We start from the raw sequence: 24,676 nt of genomic DNA on the forward strand, positions 1-24,676 counted from the left end.
CTAATTGCTATTTGTGGATGGCATGGTGAACTGTGGTCGCTGACAATAAATTCTCCAAATTTTCCCTATCCGATGCAGTGATTTCCATGACAGAATCATACCTGCTTTTAATGCAGTGCTTCCTGGGGGCTCGCAGATCATGGGTATCCAACATTAATTCTCATCTGTGTCCCTTGCATACAGAGATGTCTCCAGATTATTGGAATGTTTTCATAATTGTATGTACTGTATATGATTTGATATTCAAATTTATAAGTTGACAAACAGAATTCTGAAATAGCTACAAAATTTGTTGACAAGGGTTTTTTGCACTTTGCTGAACCTCTGCTCAACTTTACTTCTGAGACTCTGCTTCTTTAAGGTGCTCTTTATCAGAATCACAAACAAGTTTATTGCCATGTAGGTTTGCACTTACAAGGAATTTGACTTGGTGTAGTTAGTACAGACAATATAGATGTATATACAGAATCTGTATATATATCCGCAATAGACATGCGTTAATGCTCAGTCACGTTACTGACCTGTTTCCAATTAACCTAATAAGTTGTAGCAACTTCTTCCAGCTGTTTATGTCCCAACTTTTTGACATGTGTGCTGCCATCAAATTCAATATATATATATATATATATATATATATATATGTTTTTTCATGAAATAGTAAAATGTCTCACTTTCAACAGTATGTTGTATTGTTAGATATATTGATAATGAAATATTGGTTTAGGAGATTTCCAAATAATTGCATTTTGTATTTTTTCTAAATTCAGGTTGTACTTGACAAAAAAAAAATCTAAAAATGTAATGATTTTCTGTTCAGCTTTTCTATTTTTAGACAGATTTGAAAAGGTTTGCTGTAAACATAGGGAATACAGATGTCCCCAAAGAACGTGAATCAAGCTGAGTTTGTGAGTGTACAGATTTAACACTTGAACTGTAACGGGAGGTGTTAAAACCCAATTGCAGCACACTGCCAAGCTGGCTCAGTTCTCAATATAATTTATTACTAACAACAATTCTGAATGAAGGGAGCAGGAAAACAAGTCCAAACCAGATTAACAATCCAAGAAGGCAGAAAACTCCACAGTAAACAGGCCGAAGAAGGAAAGCCAGCAGTCAAAATCACAGAAGCTACAAAAACGCTGAGACAAGTCTGCAATGCAATACTCGTATTCAGAGGCAGAAGGCATTTTCCCAGAAGTAGACAGAGAGGATGTTTCCGAAACAGGCACAGTTGGCAACAAACCTGGTGATCAAACCAGGGAAAAAGGTTGGAAGGTCTTGCATAGGCACAGCAAAGACAAACTGACAAGGAGTGGATGAACTGGGGAAGCTTATATACTGGTTTACTTGGGGAATGGAAGACTAATGATGCACAGGTGAACTGAGTTGGCTGAAGAGGTAGACATGGCTGACAGGCAGAGTGGAAAGGTACTGGGAGATGAGTAAAACTGTGACACCAACGCTACTCTTCTCTACCTGTATAGTATATATGCCAAAAGTTTTCCTGTGAAAACCTCTGGAATATTCTCCAACCTTTCTTAGGTGCCCTTTTGTAATAAAGCAGCTTGAATCATAACAACCTACCGAAATCAAGTTTTAACTGCCCTGGTAAAGAAAAATTGGGCAGAAAACCATCCACTAATTCCAGTGATTATTATTTGAAATCAACTTGTTTTAACTAAGATAAGGATGTCTTGGAATAAGCATAATCAGAATGACACTTTTCATTTTTGCTGTAATATTGATCACAAGTATATTTAATTTAGGTAGCAAGTTTTTTACAATCTGTGACAAAACTTATAAGAGAAAGTTTTAGAGGAAAACTCAGGGTTAGCAGTAAAGTAGAGAAGTATCCGGGCTGTTGTTAACATAAAAATATCTAGTTTTCCCAGTGTTTTAGTCTGTTGACCAGATTGCTGTATAAAACAATGTACACTAAACCCAGATCAGAAAGAATAAAGCTGAAAGGGCTTTTTGTGCTCTGAACTATAATGAGTATGTTCCAAGAATTGAGATCTGCTTGCATGTTTCTCAGATCTATATGAGTTTTCATTTTATTTTATGATGTTTTGCTATTATTTTGTGTCGGTGGAAGCCAAAGGCATCTCCACTCAGCTGTAAAGGTTTCATCAGTCACAACAATATGGAAGGTATAAAAAAAACTAACTGTTCTCACTTTTTCCATCTTCACCTTTCTTATTGACATTATATAAACTGTAAGCTCTATGCCTCATGTGATCAAACAGTGTTTGACGAACCGTGAGGAAGCTGCCTGTTAACACCTCTGTAAGCTGCTTGTGAAGGTGTTCCATAAATATGCCAGCAGAGAGTTTTATGCAACCTTTTCAGAGTGTTACGGTGCTCTCAGTTTCGACTGTACTGGTAATGCTGCTAATTTACAGTTGAAGCTAAATCTTTCTCTGGTGTCCCCCAAGAATACCAACATCAGTACAAACACATTCAGTACTCAATTTGATAAAACTAGGATTGTTTTGCTATGTTCAATTTGCCTTAGAAGTCAGTTACAGGGCTGGGAATGACATCACACCCAAGTCCAGTTGTTAGTAGGAAAACCAGTAAGATTTGCTCGCTGACCAGGCTAATTATTAATAGCAATACAAGTTGGTAACACTGCATGTCACTTTATTTTTTGCCTAGAAGTAGTGTAGCTGTATGGTCACAGATATTGAGACTATATGTACAACTGATTTAATAGCATGCAAACAGACAGAATTGTTAACAAACAGTCAATTACAACTGTCACAGTTTTTTATGTACTGGGCAGCCATGTTGGATTTTGAGGCCAGAACTCGTGAGCTTTCTCCGACCTTCTGCGTAGGAAATCTTGAGGAGTGTTCTGATTGGTATTTATGTCTTGGAACGCAGACATTCTGACTTCTGAGTTTAAATTAAATGCACCATTAGCTTTTAGTATATGAGTATCATAACTTTGATGCAAAGGTGCTAGAAGCTGGGAAGGATAGCCTGTATACTTTATATGTACGCCATGCAGTTCAGTTACACACATGTTTGTGTGTGTGTTAAACCTAGAGTTAATGCCTCATTGCAACAATTTATCTTCATCAGTGCTAAGAATTTAAATATTTTAATCCTGACTAATAGTTAAAATGCTGTTGATCACTATAGTGTTCCTGTTTCCTATCATTTTTAAATAGGATTCTACCTTTTTCATGGTATTGCAAGAAGTTGCTTTCCATCTTAAGTAGTTAGTTATTTTTTTCCCATGTGTTACTGCTTGTAGTGCATAGAACTAACAGTGAAAGTTTGTTGTTTTCTAGTACAGTAGCCCAGCTAAAGAAAACTATTTTTAGGTGAGAGGTGAGGTGATGTGGGCTTATACAATGCGACTGGAAATTTACCCCGTGGATGGGAAGTGGAGCAGATTAAGAAGAACAAACAGCAAACTGTAAGAACTCGTATAAATTAGGGGGTGGTGAAGGGGGTTAAGCAGGTAAAGGCCCCTCCTGTACTCCTCCTTTTCTCCTCACATTTTTTTAAATTTTATTTTATATTTAAGTTTATCATCATGAAAAGATAAATGAAGACATACAATTGTGCAATTATCAATATAGTAAAACACTTTACATGATTAGAAATTGTATTGGCTTTTATACAATTGTTGTGCCTGTGTATTTTCAGGTGGCAGCAGAGTACTGTAAAGACACCACTTTGCTTCTGATGGGAGTCATCTGCCTGGCAGCCTCAATAGAAAAGTGGAACCTGCACAAACGCATTGCTCTGCGCATGGTGATGATTGCAGGGGCAAAGCCTGGCATGTGAGAATCTCTCACACACACTCACACACATGCACACATTTACAGAAACATGATGAATACACAGAACTATACCCATTAAATGCTAATACTACGTTCACAAAAGACATGTGAGCACTGGCTAAGGGTTAAAAATTCACTATATTGTTATTTAGCAAGAAAAGTAAAGGTCCAACACAAATATGTTTACTGTATTGGCCAGCGTCTGTCTTCCTCCTCCAGGTTGGTGCTGGGCTTCATGTGCTGCACGGTGTTTCTGTCCATGTGGCTAAGCAACACGTCCACCACAGCCATGGTGATGCCCATAGCTGAGGCCGTCCTTCAGCAGCTCATCTGCACTGGTCTGGCTGATACCCATGATGACTCAGAAACAGTGGAGGCCTCTGAGGATGAAAGTGGTACGTCTGGCTCTGTCACTTCATGGAAACATCACTGAACCATTAAAGCTTTACTGAAAAATCTTAAAGATGAAACCGATGTTTCTAGCATTGCTTACACCAACAGTCACACTACACTGTATATATAATGAGTGTGCAGATGTGAAAACTTTTTAAAAAAAATTTCCATACTGTGATAATGACTGTTGTTCCCTGCAGCCGTTTCCAGCAAACAAGTTGAGAATCTGGACAAGAACCAGTTAGAGCTTTTCTATCGAAATGAGCGGTACGTTTCTGTATGTTGTTTTGGTTTTTCTTCATACGAATGCTGTTTGCAACGGGTGCCATTTGTCTTTTTTCTTCCTCATTTTTTCTCATTTACCTAATTTTCTTTTTACACCTACAACTCTCAGTGTCAGCCTCAATCTGTGTTGTATTTTGTTAATTCTACATTTCAATTGCTTTTGTGTGTTACTTGAATTTTATGAAGCATAGCATTCTTTACCAGAGGTTATCCCGTCTACCTTTTCTTTCTAACTAGCTTGAAAAATGTTTATATCAATGTCAAATTATATCTCTATCTCTATCTCTATCTATATCTATTACATAATTATATATATATATATATATATATATATATATATATATATATATATATATATATATAATCTCTCTATATATAATTATCTATTATATGTCAGATATATATATATATAAACATTTTTAAACTTTTCCAGTCTTTCTTTAGAAGCTTTTATTCCAGTTAAACAACTCAACTCAATAAATGTTTTTTGTAGATAAAAACTCATAAAATTTTACTGCTTTGATTATAAACCCAATTTTCTAAAATATAACAAGAACTTAATTCTCTGATTTGTTCATTTATTTGAACCTTTACTTTTAGTGTGTTGCTGGTATAGAATTCTAGACATGTTTGATTTCGTGCAATGGACTTGGCCAGTGAAGACATCGAACATACAAATATTTTTAGAATTCTTTCTTTTCTGTATATATCTGATACATTCATTTGTCACGTCCTGATTTGAAAATCGCACTGCTATTTTATTCTCTGATCTTCCTCGTTTGCATTTAAAAAGCCTGCAAATTATTTACAATACTTCTTCCATAATACTAAGTAAAATTTTTATCAACATTACATAATTTCTAAAATCACTACACTAGCTTCCTGTCCTTGCTAGAGCTTATTTTAGGGTTTTAATATTCAGTTTTATCTTCAGTTGTGTACCCTATCAGTTGGCTGACTTGTTTCAGACCTGTTTGCTATCTTGCTTTCACACTGTAAAATTACTGTGCGTCTGCACTGTCTATGAACTGTCTGCAGGCTTTATCTTATCATGCACCTCTCGTACGGAAAGACATTTTTTTTGCAAAACCTATTAAGACCCACATGATTTTGGGCTATATAGATTAACCTTGACTTCAGTATCACATGAATGCCATCTGACATTAGTTTTTTATTCTTATTTCCTTATTGTTCTCTTTTCTTCTTTGTCTAGGAACAACTGTACTAAACAGGAGCTTCATACACTAAGTGAGGTAATATATTTCAAGTCCTTTTTTGTTTGGAGTTAGTAAAAGTAGAAAAAAGCTATTAGCAGCACAGACAAAAATAATATATTAGTGGTGAAGTCCCTTTTTGTTCATTTGTATTTTGACTGTACTCAGGGACAGACTGGTGAGGTAAATGGCTTGGGTCTGCAGCCAGTTTTGAACAAGACATTTGTAAAACAGATCAACGGACACCTGCCCCAGGTTAGTGACGTGTTATTGTGAAGGATAACGAGGCAGGTTTGAGACTGTTAAGAGGGTGGACCTGTGAAAAAAGAAATACCACAACTTGCTTACTGGTTGATTCAAGCAACATTGTCCATTAACTTTGAGCATTTTTCATATTCATTAGGTTGCGATTGAGATTCCAAACGTAAAGCGGGTTAAGGCCAGAAGAGACTCTCAGTATCCCACCAAGAGGGATCACATGATCTGTAAATGTCTCTCGCTAAGTATCACATATGCTGCAACCATCGGAGGACTCATCACCATCACTGGCACCTCAACCAACCTCATCTTTGCTGAGCAGTTTAACACGTAGGTACACGTACACTTGTACACTGTGTGCACAATCATCACGCAAACTGCATTCCTCTGGCTTAATTTTGTTTTGAACAGATAAAGAGCTTACATTCAATCCCAAATGTTAATTGAACCTCAAATCTGAATTTTTACTTGGGAAAAAGTGAGCTTTGTCTCTCTAACAAACATAAGTCTGCAAGTAATAAATATTGACTAAATTTAAAGTATTTCTTTCTGATCTAGCTTGTTTATTCAGTTTTCAGAGCTTAGTGGGTTTTTTTAGGGCTTTTGGATGTTTGCAATAGTGCTTCGTCCTGCATAAAGTTTGAGGGCTTGTTGAAAAACAAAAGCCTTCCGTTTCAGGAAAATATTCTTGAAACTTGCAGTAGGTTTAAAAGTTTTCAAATCATCTTAAGCTCTAAAAGATCTTACCAGCCCCTCCTTCGTGATAGTTTCATGTACCACCCTTGTACTTCCCTACCACCTCTATCTCTGCACTTTATGTTTCTGCACTTCCTTCTATGCCTGCACTGTATCTCTACTCTGTCACCTTTGACAGAGTCGGACTAGTGGGTTCCTTCTATGTAGTTTATTGTTAGCTTTTTATATAGCTTGTTATATCTTCATTTGTAAGTCGCTTTGATAATGCTAAATGCATAAACATCCACCCTGCTTGGGCTCGATCGAAGTGATGCCCTGTGTCTGTCAGTGATTCAGCCACAGGCCTATCAGTCCAGTCCATCAACAGCCACCTTTCAACTATCCATAAAACTTAAATATTTTGTATAAAGTATTTGTCAGCAAAATCTTGATGCTTCATCAAATAGATCATATCCACTGGTGGTCATTTTTTAGCTTTCTTTATCTTGATGGTGCCTTTCAGCATTTGACACTTCACAAACTTCAGGCAAACTGCAGTTATAGAATATGGAGGCACTTCAGGATAATGTGTTCCTGGTAGCAATTAGTTAAATATTTTTTCTTTTGCAGTTAACTGGCACCTTTTCTTCTCCATATACACTTCCGATTTTGATTACATCTTAATAGTTTAGCTATTTTCTATGTCTTGCTACAAGGTGTCATCACACTTATCCCAATCACCTTTAAAGTCTATTGATTAAGTAACGAAATTCTGATCGGATCATTATATTCACATATTGATAGTATGTGCAGATTATATGTAACAGTGATAGTAGTAGAGCTTATTCAGTCATGCTTGCCAACCTTTGAAAAACAGTTAGTATCAGAATTATATTTTTGTTTGGAGTGTCTCAGGATAAAAGCAGACACAATCTCAACTCTCAAACATATGCTTCATTGATGCCTTGGCAGCCGTGCTTGTTGGACTGAGTTTATATTATCTCGGCATCCAGAGGCCACACAGGGTCTGAGATCAAACTAATCAGGCTCTACAGTGCTAACAGAGCCGATTTCCTCCTGCAGCTTTTATAAGCCCTACAGAATGGTTTCCTTCATGTCAAAGCTTATTGGACAAAGGTCAGGTTTTGAATCTCTGATTGTATATGTGGGTTTGCGTCTGATGTAGTAGTTGTATTCCTAACGTGATATTATCAAGAACACCGGTCAGTTCAGACTAATAAAAAAGGAAAATCCTCCAAATTATACACTATGTTTAAGATTGAATTTTCAATCAAATCAGGTGTAAAACTGAGGTATATGATAGAAATAGTCTCCTGTGAGAAAGTTAGCTTGTGCTAGCAAAAGGCTCAGACTATTCAGATGTCTTGAGTAAAAGCATTTACTACATTTGATATCAGAGTTGACATATTGTCTGAAAAAAAAAAGAAAAAACAGCACATTATTAGGGCTGTTGAAGTGACAACCAACTTAAGCTCATCATTTTGTTTGGGGCTGTCTAAGTCTGAAAAAATGTCATTCAGAGACAGATTTGCAGCTTAATGTGTTATCACATTTCAAGCTCTGAGTCCTGATCTTTATCTCCACCTGCAATTTCACATTCATTGTAACTTGGAAGTCTGAACTCTTACTTTTTTACTCTGCTATACAAATTCTCATCAGCTGTTCCATTGTTAACTTAAGGCAGAAATTAGATCAAAATGCTACTAGTACTTTGTCTAATGCTATAATAGGTCAAGAAATATAAATACAAGATTTTATGTGTACTTGGGAAGCTACATTTCTGTTTTTTATCGATGCAATGTGACATTATGCAAGTGCAGTTTCTCCTTCATTCTTCTTTCTGCTGATATTACTGGGATAGCATTGTGGACCCTTGCTTGTCGATGCCCCAGTTGTTGAGCATTTTTTCCATAGTCTGTTTCATGCGCTCTGCTGTGTGGGATCCGTGAAATTCCTGGGCATGCAGGGTCGCACGGCGTAAAACAAAACTAGAGTCAGCCCACTGAGCTGTGAGGCTTAATAGGGACATCGGAGCCACAGACGAACTCCAGACATCCGTGGTGAACGAAATAAAGGGCACGTCTGATAACAAGAGAGTAAGTTTGGCGTTAACTTACCTTTTTGAGTGCTGACAGAGCTTTCTCTGTGAAATAGTGGCAAGAAGGCATGTCAAAACAGGGCTGCAAGAAATTCAACAACATAATAAAGCCCGGGTCTTCGACAAATGCGAATGGTTGATCACTGAGTGCTATCCTTTGGGCTATCTTTGCGATAATTCCTTGTGCCTTTTCACTGCCTTTTTCCTTGCGCTTGAATGTTTCTTGTAGAGTGGGCTGAATGGTCTTGGATTGTGTTGCTTGAGTGAATTCTGCGTATTGTTGTGGATATTTATTTTTAAAGTGTCGAATAACGTTTGTCGTGTTAAACGCAGCTTTGTCCTTATCCCCCCTGGAAATACCTAGCTTGCATGTAGAGCAGTTTGCTATTGCAATGTTTATCTCATCCACTGTGAAGTGTTGCCAAACAGCAGACATGTTTGTGCGCCTCCCGCTTAAACTGGTGCCATATTCTGCTGCCATTTACGACAGCAAAATGTCATGATCCATTCATGCATTATACGGAGGTGAAAGACTTCTACTGGGGTATTATGTTTAATAATAACCTTGAAATGTATAGCGCTGATCAAACTAATAAGAGTAAAATTTATATCCGATCACTGATCGGGATGCAACATCCGATTTCGATCAAGTCTGAAACGACGTGATCGGGCCCGAGTTCCGATCATGGGACCATGACCATTCAGGAGTTCAAACACTTAACAAGAGTACAGTCAACTGATATTAGCATTTAGCAAAATGCACCACTCTGTTAAGAACAGCCTTACAGAGCTGCTACTTTAGCTGCGATACTACTTGATACGTAACACAAAAAGTAAATCATACTTATTTAATATGATCTTTTTCATTCTTATTATTTTTGTCAAGAAAGAATAATTGCATCTTTGCTTTCAACATTTGTCACGAGTGCTATCCAAATACAAACAGTACACCTGCTTTTGTACTTGCTAGCATTGATTGTAGCATTGTTTTAAAGGGATATTATTCATCCCCCAAGGGAATGCAAGAGTTGGTCTTATAGATACCTCGGCTAGTGAAGGGAAGTCAGAGGTGTTGCTGTTGAAAATAAGCCTTATCTCTGGCCACCTTTAACCTGATTAGTGTCCATACAAAAGGAAAATCAGTGTAGCATGCCTGAGTAAATCACTTAATCACTTCATGGCTTTACAGTAGAGAAGATCTTTGTTAGAACCTAAAGTACCTGGAAAATGAGTGATCACTGAAGTCATTGCTTTGCATATAGTTCACTACTTTTAATCTCTCACTGCTTTTTGCAGTTGTTGTGATGCTCTTTTTTTCTTTTCCAAAAGCAGAATGCTTTTAATACATCTTCAACTTCTGCTCCTGTGGAAGAATAGTTTACAAAAATGCATCCATTATATTGTTAACAGTCATGAAAAATAGCTTTGAAATTAGTGGGTGTGTCCAAAGGGTGTCAGAAATATTATGTCGACTTTGTCTCGCAGTGATTTCAAATTAATTTACCTTTTCAAAGAATGAGCTATGCGTCCGATCAGTGTTGACCAGTAAATTAGAACAGACTGGGGCTTGTTAGATTGTTAACATTAAAATATTGTATAAAAAGTGTTATCAGTTATCAGAATATGAATGAAGGGTGAATGTAATTGTTACCAGTATACAGTGTTTTGGAGGTTAAGCAATAAGAGGGATTTTTCAGACAGCAGCAAGCCAAACATTGCCCTTAATCATAGTTTATAACTGATCTATGCTGAATATCTATACGCAAGCTCAATACAGTAACTTGTATCCTCTCAGGTACATATGTCTTGGTTTTCCTTCTCAGTTCAAATTTAAAACAAGAAGGATGCCTCTGCTTTATGAGGATGGTCTGCAGTAGAAATGCAGAGGGTTTGTGTGTCTTTTCAACATAAACTTAATGACCGAGTCTGCATTTTGCAATAGTGATTGTGGAGAGGCTTTCTGTGGTCCATATCAGTAAAGATTCTCTTGACATGCAATTTGATAAATCAGGTCATACCATGGTTATGCCGGTGGGTTTTACTGTATTGGCTTAGAGAAGTTACACTCCCACTGTCTCCATCCTTATCTGAGTGCAGGAGTAAGATGTGCTACTGCACAGATAAGACGACAACAAGAATGACAACTGTCTTCAAAGCAAACACATTAGGCCACAGAAGGGGTTAAAGGGGCAGCTGATAGTGGTTAAATAGTCATTTTTACATCATATGAGGTTCCATTTTTATCAGTTTAAGTGCTTTCAGGGTTGACAAAGTTCATCCTTTACAGAGCATAGATGTACTGTATAAACTTAAAAATTCTATATATTGAAATCAAATTCATGTGACTGTTATACTGTTCTCAAAAGGTCCATTAATACAATTGGTGACTGTATGTTAATAATTCTTCAGAAACACATGGCTTCTGAAACTACAAGTCTTTTATTTTTATTTTTCAAAGTCATATCTGGCCACACTGTTCAACAACTTATGACAGCCAGACAGCCTAAACTGTGTCTGTTTGTTTCTCTGTCTCTGCTTTTGTCTTTACAGTCGATATCCAGATGCAAAAGTGATCAACTTTGGCACATGGTTCATCTTCAGCTTCCCCATTGCCATCATCATGCTGGTCCTCACCTGGCTGTGGCTGCACTTCCTTTTCCTAGGCTGCAAGTGAGTGTACATGAGGGTTGTGGTGTCTGCTGCACAATCTGTAATCTTCAGTTCCGTTATTTGTTCTGCTAGTGGGCATATCCAGGTGTGTGATTAATGCGGTTTGCATCTTACTTGCCCATGTTTGCATCTTATCATTATGACTCATGTTAATCCCTATGTCTGTGTTGGTGCTGTCCTGCCCCCATGTAATTGATGTTGTTGCTGTCTTCAGCTTCAGGGAAACGTGCTCGCTGAGTAAAAAACGCAAAACCAGGAGAGAGAGGATGTCAGAAAGGAGGATCCATGAGGAGTATGCAAAACTAGGACCCATCAGGTGTGTTTCTTTACTTGTGTATGGGACAGTTTAGTCAACTATTTTGGTAGATTTGAGTTGTAACTACATTGATGGCACCTCCACAACAATATCTCAGTAGAGCAACTAACACACACACCCTATATTCCTCAGCACTTTACTGCTAATATGTTGAATTCAGTTCAACTCAGTTCATATAGCACCAATTCACAACTAAAAACACATTTCAAGGCACTTAAAAGAGAAAATAAACAAGTTCAATCTAAGTTGGTTTAGTAATAGTCCAGTTAATATCCAATGTCTTCAAATCCAGTTCTATCAAGTTAATTTTTATCTAATTAAGTCGAATTAATTTGAATTGTATTCACATAATGCCAGAACATAAAAAATAGCCTCGCAAAGGAAACTAACAGATCATGTCAAATCTTCAGTTTGATTCAATCCCATTGGGCCACAGCAGGACTATTTTATATCCATCCATCCATTTTCTATACCTGCTTAATCCGTCGGCTTAATTCGAGGCGCGGGGGTCTGGAGCCTATCCCAGCAGTCATTGGGCGAGAGGTGGGGTACACTCTGGACAGGTCGCCAGTCCATCACAGGGCCACACAGAGACAAACGAGACAAACAACCACACACACGCTCACTCACTCCTAAGGACAATTTTAGAGACACCAGTTAACCTAACATGCATGTTTTTGGACAGTGGAAGGAAGCCAGAGTACCCAGAGAGAATATATATATTCTATATATCCTGTGCATTATCATATCTGGTAGTGATAATAATTTTAATTCCTTCCTTTTTATGTTATATATAGGATGTATAATTTGGATTTTAGCTGTCCAGTATTGCAAATAAGCATACCTCAAACCCTCTTTTATTCTTTTAACTGCTGTGAATGCACCATCAAGGTTGCCATTTTGCAACTCTGCAGTGATAATAACGAAATATAAAACTATTAACCAACTTGGGTAGAAGATTTAACATGGTCTAATAAAGTAAAAACAGTTGGCAGTGACCACGTGTACTTGCTGTATGTGCGTGTACGGGCATCACAAATCCAGACATGACAATGTGGTAAAAGTCGTGCTGTCACTCATGTAATTGTTGCTGATGTCCTTCTGCGGTTTGTGTGTGTCTTCCAGTTATCCCGAGGTGGTGACAGGTGTTTTCTTCATCCTGATGACTGTGCTGTGGTTCACCAGAGAGCCCGGTTTCGTGCCTGGCTGGACGTCTCTATTTGAAAAGTAAGCAGGAATGATGTAGCAACAAAACGTCAAATGCTAATGAGCATTAGTGATTAGTGGGGTCCAGTGACAAATGTGTCCCCTGTCAAACATAGAATGCTTCATAGGAACACTTTACATTTGACTAAATGACATTCAGATCTTTTTGAGTTAAGAAAGTTTCTCACTTTGTGTATCAGTGTTAAATCTGTGCATATTTCCCCTCCCAGGAAGGGCTACAGGACTGATGCGACAGTGTCTGTCCTCCTGGGCTTCCTGCTCTTCCTCATCCCTGCCAGGCGACCCTTCTCCTCCTCTTCTCCCAGCAGTAGAAATTCTGGTCAGTTCCCTACACTCAGTATCACTTACTAAAGTTCAGCACGAAATCTATTGTGTCTGGCAGGGAGCCAGGGAAATTAGATTTAACAAACGGAGAAATAATGTTTAGAATGATTATATGAATATTGGGTGAAAAGTGTTACAGTCACAGATACTTTATTCAGGAATTCTAAACACAAATAGTATTGTAGTACAAATATATTGTCTTAAACTACCTGGTTAATTTGAAAAAAAACCCCAATGTGGTCATTTTTTTTAAACTGAGACAGTATTTTAAGATTTTCCCATAACAGCCAGTCACACCACACTACAATATTCCTGTAATTCCAAAATTTGTAAGAACCTCCAAACTGTTTCCTAGTTTCCAACCATCTTGATTATACTTAGATAACCCAATGAGCATTTTTTGAAAGACATTTAAATGTTCCGTAGACGTCTAGTCTAAATTTGGGTTCAATTTGGTCTAAAAGAGAAAGTTTAGTAGACATCTAGGAGATTTGACCAGGATTGGCTATATAAATGTGACCTGTACATAAAGGCCTAGAACTCAGGAACTTCGGCTTACCAGCAGTTCTATCATTGAGCAACCTAACCATGTGAAAGTGTTGGGCACCAGGGCTGCTGTATATATCATAAGTCATCATAAGTCACCATAAGTCATTCAAGCAGTTAGCTTGTTTGTAGATAGATGAAAGATAGATGAAATTCTTATTTCTTAATCATGCCAGATCATTAAATCTCTTTTACATTTATATGTGGAGCTGCTGCTTTTTGATGTCCAGAGTTAACTTGTTGTCAACACACAGCCTTTATAGTTCCATGTTTATATTTATTGACTTAGCTTGTTCTTAAACTTTTAGATGACAATTCGGAGTCTGATCCACTCGCTCCCATGATCACCTGGAAGGACTTCCAAAGACTGATGCCATGGGAGATTGTCATCCTGGTGGGAGGAGGCTATGCACTAGCAGCTGGATGCAAGGTAGCATACATGTGCATCTGTCTCTGTTAATGTTTCACTCTACTAGAACCTATTCATAGACATAACATTTTGGGGTTAAGCTAACAGGATTCTGACTAATTTTGACAGGAGACTGCAGTAATAGCAGGGAAAGGAAGTATGTTTTGTATAGACTATAAAAAGCACGATATCTGTATTTTTGCTCTGTTAGGAAAAATAAAAAACAGCAACAGAGATGGCAACAAAACATAAGATCCATGGAGAAAATAAAATAACTACTTCAGAAGAGGGTGTGACTTTCTGTCGTCTTTGAGGATGCTCAGATATGCTGTGTGGTTGCAGGTGTCAGGCTTGTCAGTGTGGATTGGCAGACAGCTGGAGCCCATGAGCGGTCTTCCTCCCTGGGCAGTAACCTTGCTGGCCTGCCTGCTGGTGTCAGCCGTCACGGAGTTTGCCTCCAACCCAGCAACTCTCACTGTCTTCCTGCCCATTCTGTCAGCGCTGGTATGAAACACTCTCCTTCACACACCTCATTTCAAAACTTAGTCCCCTCTGTCCATCTTTACAGGTATCAGATACAGGATGTTCTGGAGTAGTGAAGATGAGAATGTAGAATGCATTATGAGCATATTGGCAAACAGTGGAATTGAGTCATTTTAACTGGATAGCATAGAAAATCCTTTTAGCATTATAGCTGTTAAATAACTACTTATGCAGAAATGTAAACAGTGTGAAAGCAATGGTTTGTGGGTTTTTTGACAATTCTCCACACAAGTTTGTATTGCAAAGACAAAGAGTGATTTTTTTAAAGACATCTCATCCTTTTGCTTGCTGCTAGTGATGGCCATCATCATTAGTTTTGTTTAATACTGAAGAATTTTTTCTATAAAAAGCCCAGCAACCTGCAGCTACATGAAAACAAAAGCACTACTTAGAGTCTGCTTCCCCCTTGTGGAGAACTGCTTTAATATTGCTTACAAGAAAGCTTTGCTCTCAAAATGGATTCTTTTTAAAAGTGTCATGCTATCTGTGTGATGAAAACAGTCATATTAAAGCAATTTTGATTTGTTCTTGACCCCTCTTGTTCATTCTCTACCTCCCTGTTTCTCATAAATGTCTTTTTATTCATCATTCATTATTTTCCCTGCCTATTTTTTCTGCTCATCCTTCAATTTCCTTTGTCTTGGTGTTGACTCTTCTGTTTTCCCGATCCCCCCCACAACAAACCCCTGACCTGGTGTGTCCATTTCTTATACTCTCTTTATTCCATTAGTTTTTCCTTCCCTTGGTTACCTCTCCTTAAATTGTCTCTCACTTTGCTCCCACAATCCAGTCAGAGACTCTGCTCATCAACCCCCTCCACACTCTCATCCCATCCACCATGTGTGTGTCATTTGGGGTCATGCTTCCAGTGGGGAACCCCCCCAACGCCATCGTCTTCAGTTACGGCCACGTGCAGATCAGCGACATGGTACGACACACTCACACTCTTTCTGCACCTGCACTATCAAAAGCCTGAAGGGTAGAACAAGACATATTTTGTTTAGTTTGTAATAAAAAGAACAAAGGTTTGCTTCATTACTTAAAACTTGATGAACTTAAACACACTATTTGATTTTTGACTCACACGCATCTCAATTTATACCTTTTCGCTTCTCTTCATCTTCAGGTGAAAGCAGGTTTTGGGGTGAACTTGATCGGTGTGGCAGTTGTTATGTTGGCCATCACTACTTGGGGGGTTCCCCTCTTCAGTCTGACTGAGTTTCCAGCCTGGGCAGTGGCCAGGAACGTCACCGGGAACTTATAACCAGCAACAGGCTGGGACCAGAAGCAAGACGCCAGGATAACTAACTGAAAGAGGATGGTCTTCTTCAGGATGAGACTGACTGAACTGGCTTTAGAAGATGGATTGTGGAAAGGAGGAGAGGAAGTGTTGGAAGAACCATTAACAATTTCTTGGATATCATATTATAAATGTATTGGCCATACGGCGGTGTTACGTAAAAAGGAACGTCGCTTTTATCAAAGTGGCAACTGGGGGAAACCTGAACTTCTAAAAAAAAAAACTTCTTCTTACCTCTGTTAGACAGAGATTCTGGTTTCAATTAATCATAAAAACCACAACCTTATTTGTGGCAAACAAGAACTGATATTTTGCTTTTGATTTATATTGGAAAACAATGATAAGTATTTTTTAAAAAGCATTTCCAAAACCATGTCATGCCTTACTTTGCGCATTAGTTGGCTTTTAAATAGAAGTGTGTTATACAGCCACTGCAGACAAGCCTCTCGGTTTATTCTATTCTATTTTTTACAAACTTAACTGCTCTTACACTACAATGCATTGTTCTTTGAGTACAGTAAATAACATACATTTCAACATGGTTGGCTGGTAAATTTGGATTTTTGAAAAAATCCTGTCTGTTGTAATAAAACCAGATGAACACATAAAAAGAGAAGTGTACTATGGCTGCTGACACGTATTACCAAATGTTTTTTTCTGTCAGTCAGCATTAGGGTGTTAATTAATGAGGTTGCATTGGGAAAAATGCAAATTTTTATAATACAGTGTTCGTCCGAGTCTTTAGCTGTGAATGGTATTGAAAATCAAGCCTCCAATTAAGCAGCCATTATTTTAACCAATGTTTCTGAAGGTGATTTGGTGCCCTGCTAAGCAGTGAATACTTTGATTCTTGTTTCCACATTTTACTCGCTTGCAGTGTTTCTCCGTGTTAGTATCTGTCATAGTAAAATTGCAGCAGCGGCTTGTGGGCCTCAAACTCTTGAAGTTCACTGAGGCCTTGTGATGTGGCAGCAGTGCAGAAGCTCGTTTCACTATTTTCTTCCTTAAATCATGGAAAGCTGTGGTGTAATTGTTTCACAGAGACATTTGTCACCCAACTGTTTGTATTTTATAAAACTACACTGGCAATAATATGATTTATGTACAGTATAGAGTCAGTTACTGCATTGCTCACTAATTTGTATTTTATGCTGAACTGATTTGGGATCTTACTTCTTCTGGTTGCTTTTGCTAATTCGGTAGTTAGTATACTAACTTCTGTCGTCATAGCAGGCAGAGCGCTGTGCATTCTACAAAGCCCAACTGTGCTCCTCCTAATTACCTTTTTGACATCAGCCTGTTTGTCAGATGCTTTTTTTTTTTAAATTACAGATTAGATGACATGGCAATTTTACTTACTAAGGTCATAAGTTACAGCAGTAAGATGATCTTTAAGTCTGAAAAATAATAAACTAATAAAAATAAAATTTTTTAAAAAGTTCCCACATCCAGCAACAACATATTTGGTCTTCAGCTGTTTTCACCTTGGAGGTGCTACTCTTGTATGTACCCTTTGAATGAAGTGCCAATGTGGCCCGCTGAGGTCTGTTCAAGCTCTGAGTATTTAAAGGTCTTCCAAGGAGGAGCGAGTACAGGGTTGTACGGTGCAATAGTTTGTTCAATCAACTATCAAATTACAGTAATTTTGTACAGTTGTGAAATGGTTTGCACAAACCCGTCATTGTACTGTCCAGAAATGTAAAAGATACACTTTATATTTTTTACAGAAATTCTACATGTAATTTGTTACTTTTTTTTATACCACAGAAATATAAGGATAGGTTTTAGCATAAGCTGAATCAGAAGCCTGCCGTATTCTTTTGTAATTTATTCACTTCTACTGAAGTTTTCACACATCTCATTGGTATTGCAGCAGTGACCTTTCACCCAGGGGCCACACTCCTATGTAAATACATACAGATTTGTAATATGAACATTATGTGCCTTTGTCTGTTTCAAATGAGCTGTAACATTCTTAAATTACGTGTTTTATCCTTATAGAGCATTCATATCCAACTACGACACAAACAAGAGATAGGATACATTATATGTACAAACAATAAAACCTTCAAAACCACTCAACTGATTCGATTTATTTGCAAACAATGCGCGTTATGCACATTTCAGGGGGGGGGGGTTCATGATAACGACTCATGATAGCTCTAAATGCAACAAAAACAAACACTTCACTGTACCCAAATTCCACACAGATGTTAAGCACAACTCTGTTCTGATGACAAAGACGGTGAGTTGGTGATGCCTTCAATAGACACTGTACACAGACCCAGTGTGTTTAGGTGATAGTGCAGAGCATCGTGTTACTGTCAGGTGAAATTCAACAGGATTAAATAACAGAGCTGACATTCTTTTTGTGTAATTCTCAGCTGTAGTAATTCTCCCTATAAATAAATATCAGTAAAACAAAATAGGGTCTTTACCCACTAAAGCTGAAATCTCCTCTCAAAGTCCTGCACCTCTGACGAAAGGTGTTGATATGGTGAAAAGTCAGTCTCCAGCTTTCACATTGAGTAGTGGTTAAGAGTTCTCCCGGGGGCCTCCAGCAGGTGAGAAACCTTCCGTCTGAATTTTCTCTTTGTATTTCAGGTAGTCTCTCCTCTTGGTGAAATATTTCACCTGCAAGGGAAGAGCCAAAGGAGATTAAAGGAAAGCAATTCTGTAGCAGTTTAAGTTGTTTATCACCTCAAAGTTCTCAACAATGTCCAAACAGTCAGATTTCTGCACAAACAAAAGTTAAATATTGTCCTCTGAATGAAAGACTGGGCTATTTTACCCATTGAGCAGGGCATTTTGCCTCAAACTCGCTCTGGAAGTTCTGGCAGGATTCCGATTTGTCACTGTTGTCATCTAAACATTTCCAGAGATGGTCTCTGGCATCCCAACAGGCCTTTCTTTCAGATGAGTTTGGAGCTGTCATCACTGCAGGAGAGATTTTGTGATTGAAAAGGAGAATTCCCCTATCTCAGAAACTGCAATGGCTTGAGCTTTAAGCTGGCATAACTGTAGAAAAAAAAAACAATATGATAAACAACAATGAGGTTTTGTATACTGAAAAAATATGCACCTGTTTTTAAACGTTCACATTTTAAACCTACTTACTTAACTTAACAACGTTTACAAACTGACTGGAGAGTATCCACATAATTCAATTCAGGTTTACATTGCTGTCTATATAAGCATACATACCAATTCTCTGAAAAAAAAACAACTACTTTATCTTGTCTCCACCAGACTCGAACTTTCAGCTCTTCTCTTCAAAAACAAGGTAAGCTAACAGTGGCTGTCAATAGGAGTTCCCTTGAATCAATCTTCGCTTCCACTCACTAAATTCAGCGTTAAAACCTGCCAAACGTCTGATCACTTCTTCTACTTGCTGCTGTCACTGAATAAAACACGAAAACGCGTGTGAGTTTCTTGCGAAAGTACGAATACAACACTTTTGTAACGTTTCACTGGGCGAAGTGAAGGACGCGCACAGCAGCAACACTTCCTTGTCGCATGTTGATGACGTTTTGGCGTGCATCACAAACCATACCGGATGATGGCGCAGTTGTAGAAAGAAAATACGCAGCGTTATGAAGCGCAATGAAATTCGTCAATATGAACGCCACATGGAAAATAGAAATAACTACACAAGTAAATAAACCAATTGGCAATAATACGGTCAATTAAACAAAGGGAACTTGCTTTCTGTCATAAATTTGTGGCAGATTTGGCGAAACTATCTTTTTAAACCCCAGTGAAAGGAAGCAAGTGATGATTTAATAGAAAATGGCGATTTTAGCCTTAAGCGCTTTCTTCTTTTATGCACACTATCTAGGGTCCTTAGAAAAAGCATAGCTTAAACAGTATGGTTTTGTGATGAAAATGTGTAGTTTTCTCCACACTGACTGTGCCAGAATTGTGTATAAATATAGAAAACACGTTGACACAAGGTCTCTGAAAAACATGATATTTAAAAAAGACGATAATAATGACGATATAATGTTGCAACTGATTATTGAGTAATTTAATGTAAATTAGCTGATAGAGTAAGGGGAGATTGCCTTTTCACTTGTTATTGTAGACAGATCCCAAACTTGACTTCCACTTCATTCTACCCATACATGCTGGATTTATAAAGTAGAATATCCTCTTGCCCAATGAGATATTGATATATAAAGAATAGTTATGAGTAAATTGTTACAATGAAATAACACAGTATCAGTTTTGGTTTCTATCTGTATTGTTTTCAACTTGTTCTAAAAAACACTACTTGCCTATCCCAGATATTAGTGATGCATTAGTGTAAACTAGACACTTTAAGGTAGATTTGCTTCTGTTTGAGTTTAAAACTATCAATTTATTTATCCAACCAAATCAAGATGCATAAATATAACGTATCCCTGGAAGCTTCGTCTTCTACACAACAAGCTACTATGTGAACATATAATAAAGTTTTCATATGTGTGTGTGTGCACGCACATGGCATGGCAGTGTGCAGAATCAGAACGAAAATGTGGTCGCTGATTAACTCTCTCTTCTGCTCCCTCCCTCAGCCACACTCATTGAGAATAGCCCCACTGGTTGCCATGGCACCTAGCAGCAATCCATTTCTGTTCATGTGCTTGTGCAGACTCAAGGGAATGAAAAACCAGAGCACCCTGATTCAGGGGCGAGGCGCTCACCCTCTTAGGAAAGTAAGTGTTTGTGACCCTGTGTGTGTGTGTGAGAGAGAGAGAGAGAGAGAGAGAGAGAGAGAGAGAGAGAGAGTGTGAGAGACTTGAGTGTTTTTCTATCTGCTGCAGAGACAGAACTTGATTTGCTATTTATGTCACACACGATTTACTGACCTCACTTCAAGTTTGTTTCCTCCACTGTCAGTGAATGTTTGCAATTTGGCCAATTCAAGTACAGAAACTTAAGACAAAAGTTGGCAGCAAAAGCACAACTGCATTTATATATATAAAAAAGATTTAGGTCATTTTTACAACAGCTATAATTTAACACCGTGAAGTTATGCTGCTGTTGGCTGGGGGACCTCCCATGATGCACCTTTACACACTCTTGTGCTTGTTGTCCCCTCTTTGCTGTCCTGTTCTGTTCAAGGCAGATGGCCACCTTTCCTGACTCTGCTTCTGCCAGAGGTTTCTTCCTGTTAACAGAGAGTTTTTTTCTTTCCACCGTCGCCCCGCTCATGCTCAGGACGGGAGATTAAATCAAAGAAAAGTTTAGATGCAGTCTGTTAGTTTCTTTAGCAAGACAACTTTTTAAAACAATTGTCTTTGTATAAATTGGACTACTATGAATTTTAACAGATTTTGATTGGATTGGGTTATGATTGTATTACAATGAACCAGGCTGTAATTGACTTGAATTAGACTGTCTCTTGAAGGTGCCTTGAGAAGACTTTAGTTGTGATATACCACTATATCATACAAACTTAGTTGAATTGAATTAATTTCAATGAAAGATCAAAAGGGTAAAAAAAGGCCACAGTGAGGATTTGAACATCTTACAGTTACAATAAATTAACATATTTCAGCTGGAGTGAGAGAAATAATCCCAAACACTGTTCTGTTCATATGTCTAACAGGTATGTCATTACAGAGAGCAATGCCTAACAAATATGGACTAAAAACAATCTAAAAAAGGGGGGGGGGTTAGGGTACAGTAGGACGTTACAAGCAGTGTGAATTTTAATTAAACCGTGATTCTCCCCATATATAAAGACAGAGATTAAAGGCTGGGAAGTGTCAATTAACACAGACTTTCATGGATCTGCTACTGTCATCTTGCTGCCTGATACCACCTGACACGGTCAGAGGTCTTGTAGAGCCCATACCTTGCTGGGTCATAGCTGCTTGAGTGGCACAAGGGAGAGGCACACAGTAAAAGGCATGGGGATTTATTGTTGTGGCTTATCAGTGCAAATTTCCCTCTACCTCTGGCAATTTTTCTCCCCAAATAGGTCATATGCTCACTCTGCACAACTAACTCTGAAAATTATGGAGAAAAGAAGGAAAGGAGCTTTTCATTTGGAGTTCCTGGTTTTGCAGAAAAAAGAGATTGAAGGTGACTAAGAATAAGGATGAGTTATTAACATGGTATCATGAACAGGTGGGAAAGCTTGATTGGTTAGTAGAAGACATTTATAGCTGCTTTGTCAGTTGATACTTTCCAACCTTTAGATACTGTCTTTATATTGGTCTTTATAACGTCATGAGAAAAAAAAAACACCCTCTTTCAATTCTAAAGTTTTACATATTAAAAAAAAAAACATGGATTTAATGATAGCAAAATACAAGCTCAGATGAACAACTCGTGTCTTATTACAGTGTGCCATTATCTCCTTGACAAAAATTAGGCCAAAAAAATAAGTGAAACGTGTTCTTGGCAGCACACACACACACACACACTGAGGACGGTAGGCTGGTTCATGAATATCCTGAGCCTGACAATGTGGGCCTGGTCATATCATTCTTCCTAAGAACTACAATTAATGGTTTTGTATTTCCAAGGTTTTTCAGCTGCTGGGTTTGTCCAGTTGGGCCTTTAACCCTTGGCTGAGAGAGTATCAGAAAGATGATGCCATTGGTGATACCTAAGGTTCCGTGGATCCTTACCTAATAAACCATAAAAAATTTAAAATAGACTTCTTTATCTAAAAAAAGGATAAAAGATAAACAACCCGAATAACTGGCATTTGCTATGTTTAGATATTTTGTCCTTGTTAGTCATTTGTACATATTTTTTGCTTTATGTAATTTGTGCCATGACAAATCCATGACACTATACTCTACAATCTCTTTAAAAAATCAACTGTCCTTTGTCAAACATGGTCACCTTTGTCTTGTAATCCTGGCTGAACTGACACTGAGAAGAGGCACAACTCATGGCCAGTGCAGTAATGCTCATACAGGAGATATCCATTTTGATATTAAAAAAGCATTGCTGTGACTGGCATGTCAGGTTTTTTTTTCCCCATTTGTGATAATTGTTTTAGTGGATAATTCATCATACCGCAGCAATCAAACTGCCCTTCTAGTCCTCTTCACGAATAATGCTATTCCAGCTTAGATGGCTGCTGTTGAAAACATTGCAGTTGGGTAAGATGGAATGATTTAGAGCTTTTGATAGCTGTGCAACAACACTGGATCATGGCACCTCACTAATTTGCTTGAAAACACAGAAAATAAAAATTCAAACAGAATGAAATATAGCATTTGAGAGCTGTTAGAGTATAAAGAAAGCTTTTCTCCCACATCTTATCAAATCAAGTATTACTCAAATGGCTGAATAGTCCACTAATATTGTAAGAATTATCCCACTTTGCCAAACACAGCCAAGGGCCTTCAGGCATTGAGCTGTTATTCAGTTTTCCTTGGTCCATTTAAGCATCTGTGGGATGTGAGAGAAAAATAACTAAAATTTATAGAGACCCCGTCTCACAAATGACCAACTTTATAAGGCCACATACTGTAAGCATCAGCTAGCTATACCATTGAGCCATATATGTTCTGGAATAGCAAGCTACACGAATGGATCTACAATATGTTGCTCCATAGCAGGCAGTGACTACCAATGTCCCCTCTCTGACACGCACATCGACCTGTGTACATCAGCTCAGTGGTGTCCAGGACACTGACCTCCAGTTGCCTTCGCTGGGAGTCGATATCACAGTTAATTTGCAAACTGCATCCACTGTCATGGTAACAGGGGTTCAGACCCACAAAACACACACATACTTAAACATGTGCATGTCATCAAATTGCAAAATGGATACCATTAGGAGAGGACTTTTTTTCTCTAAAAAATTAACATGGAACAGTTTTGTAATTTCTTTATACTCATAACCTCTTTTTATCAACCAGAGAGAACAAAATTAAGCAAACGTTTTGACAGCAAAAGCTGTCCATCTTTTCAAATCAGATCTAAGTGAAATAGGTTCAGTTATTGACCACGTTCCAGTTGTGGTGTGAATACATGGCCAGAGAGAGGACAGAGAGTGCAATCACGTAATCCATAATCTATAGCTGCCTGTGTGCGATGAAAACAGAATCAGCTTTTCATGGTAACAGGATGTGGGAAAGCTCAGGACATTTAGCAGGAGGCCATGGAGTGCTGAAGCAGTTTTATTCTCCCTACAGGTTTTTTTTTTTGTTTGTTTATTTTTTTGGTTCTCTTTTCTATCTAATTTTGTTACACAGACTGTTGTTGCAATCAACATATTCTCCCACAAACAAGCATTCACATTCCGGCTTATGTCCCGGAAGCAGGGAGGATATTGTAACAAGCATCCAAAAAAAAATGTTGGTCCAACAAGTGAGACAAGGCTCCTGCCTAAATTAAAGGGGATTATCTCTCCTAATTTATGCTAATAAATGCATGCAAGTAACAAGAGCTGCATGTTTTTGTGTGACTGAAGCTCGCCTCACACACACAAATATCTACAAGCTCCCGAAACCTTGTGCTGTTGTACCATTTAAGCCTGTTGCTCGTGGAACCACGCTCATTCTTTCTCACAAGACACACACATGTACACTTACACACTTTGACCTACGCTGCTGTGTAGTTCATGGGAAACTCCATCACAAATAAAC

The 24,676-nt window shown here is 38.1% G+C and overlaps 2 protein-coding genes across 2 annotated transcripts in view; one reads left to right on the plus strand and one right to left on the minus strand.

The window, feature by feature from the left end:
* The window catches only part of slc13a4 (solute carrier family 13 member 4), a 31,052-nt gene extending 13,187 nt beyond the window's left edge, over positions 1-17,865 (plus strand). Inside the window, exons 3-16 of the mRNA XM_072377726.1 lie at positions 3,661-3,797; positions 4,017-4,192; positions 4,391-4,457; positions 5,689-5,728; positions 5,858-5,944; positions 6,093-6,277; positions 11,292-11,411; positions 11,626-11,727; positions 12,853-12,954; positions 13,164-13,273; positions 14,133-14,254; positions 14,576-14,737; positions 15,567-15,704; positions 15,903-17,865. Coding sequence (XP_072233827.1) covers positions 3,661-3,797; positions 4,017-4,192; positions 4,391-4,457; positions 5,689-5,728; positions 5,858-5,944; positions 6,093-6,277; positions 11,292-11,411; positions 11,626-11,727; positions 12,853-12,954; positions 13,164-13,273; positions 14,133-14,254; positions 14,576-14,737; positions 15,567-15,704; positions 15,903-16,040 — 1,686 coding nt within the window. The 3' untranslated portion in view covers positions 16,041-17,865. The remainder of the gene's footprint in view (positions 1-3,660; positions 3,798-4,016; positions 4,193-4,390; positions 4,458-5,688; positions 5,729-5,857; positions 5,945-6,092; positions 6,278-11,291; positions 11,412-11,625; positions 11,728-12,852; positions 12,955-13,163; positions 13,274-14,132; positions 14,255-14,575; positions 14,738-15,566; positions 15,705-15,902) is intronic.
* A 24-nt stretch (positions 17,866-17,889) lies between these two features.
* Positions 17,890-19,089, minus strand: coa6 (cytochrome c oxidase assembly factor 6). The gene is made up of 2 exons (XM_072377727.1): positions 18,868-19,089; positions 17,890-18,710 (listed from the first exon to the last, which is right to left on the minus strand). The coding sequence occupies exons 1-2, from the start codon at positions 19,009-19,011 to the stop codon at positions 18,612-18,614; spliced, it is 243 nt and encodes an 80-aa protein (XP_072233828.1). The 5' UTR covers positions 19,012-19,089; the 3' UTR covers positions 17,890-18,611.
* Positions 19,090-24,676: the final 5,587 nt, after the last annotated feature.

Source organism: Leuresthes tenuis, unplaced genomic scaffold, assembly GCF_036924035.1.
Source record: "Leuresthes tenuis unplaced genomic scaffold, fLeuTen1.0.hap1 SCAF_23, whole genome shotgun sequence".
In the NCBI taxonomy this organism is placed as follows: domain Eukaryota; kingdom Metazoa; phylum Chordata; class Actinopteri; order Atheriniformes; family Atherinopsidae; genus Leuresthes; species Leuresthes tenuis.

Coding starts and splice junctions, on each gene's coding strand:
- coa6 (XM_072377727.1), bottom strand. CDS start 19,011: ATGACAGCTCCAAACTCATCTGAAAGAAAGGCCTGTTGGGATGCCAGA. Junction 18,711..18,867: donor CAAAATGCCCTGCTCAATGG/GTAAAATAGCCC, acceptor CTTCCCTTGCAG/GTGAAATATTTCACCAAGAG.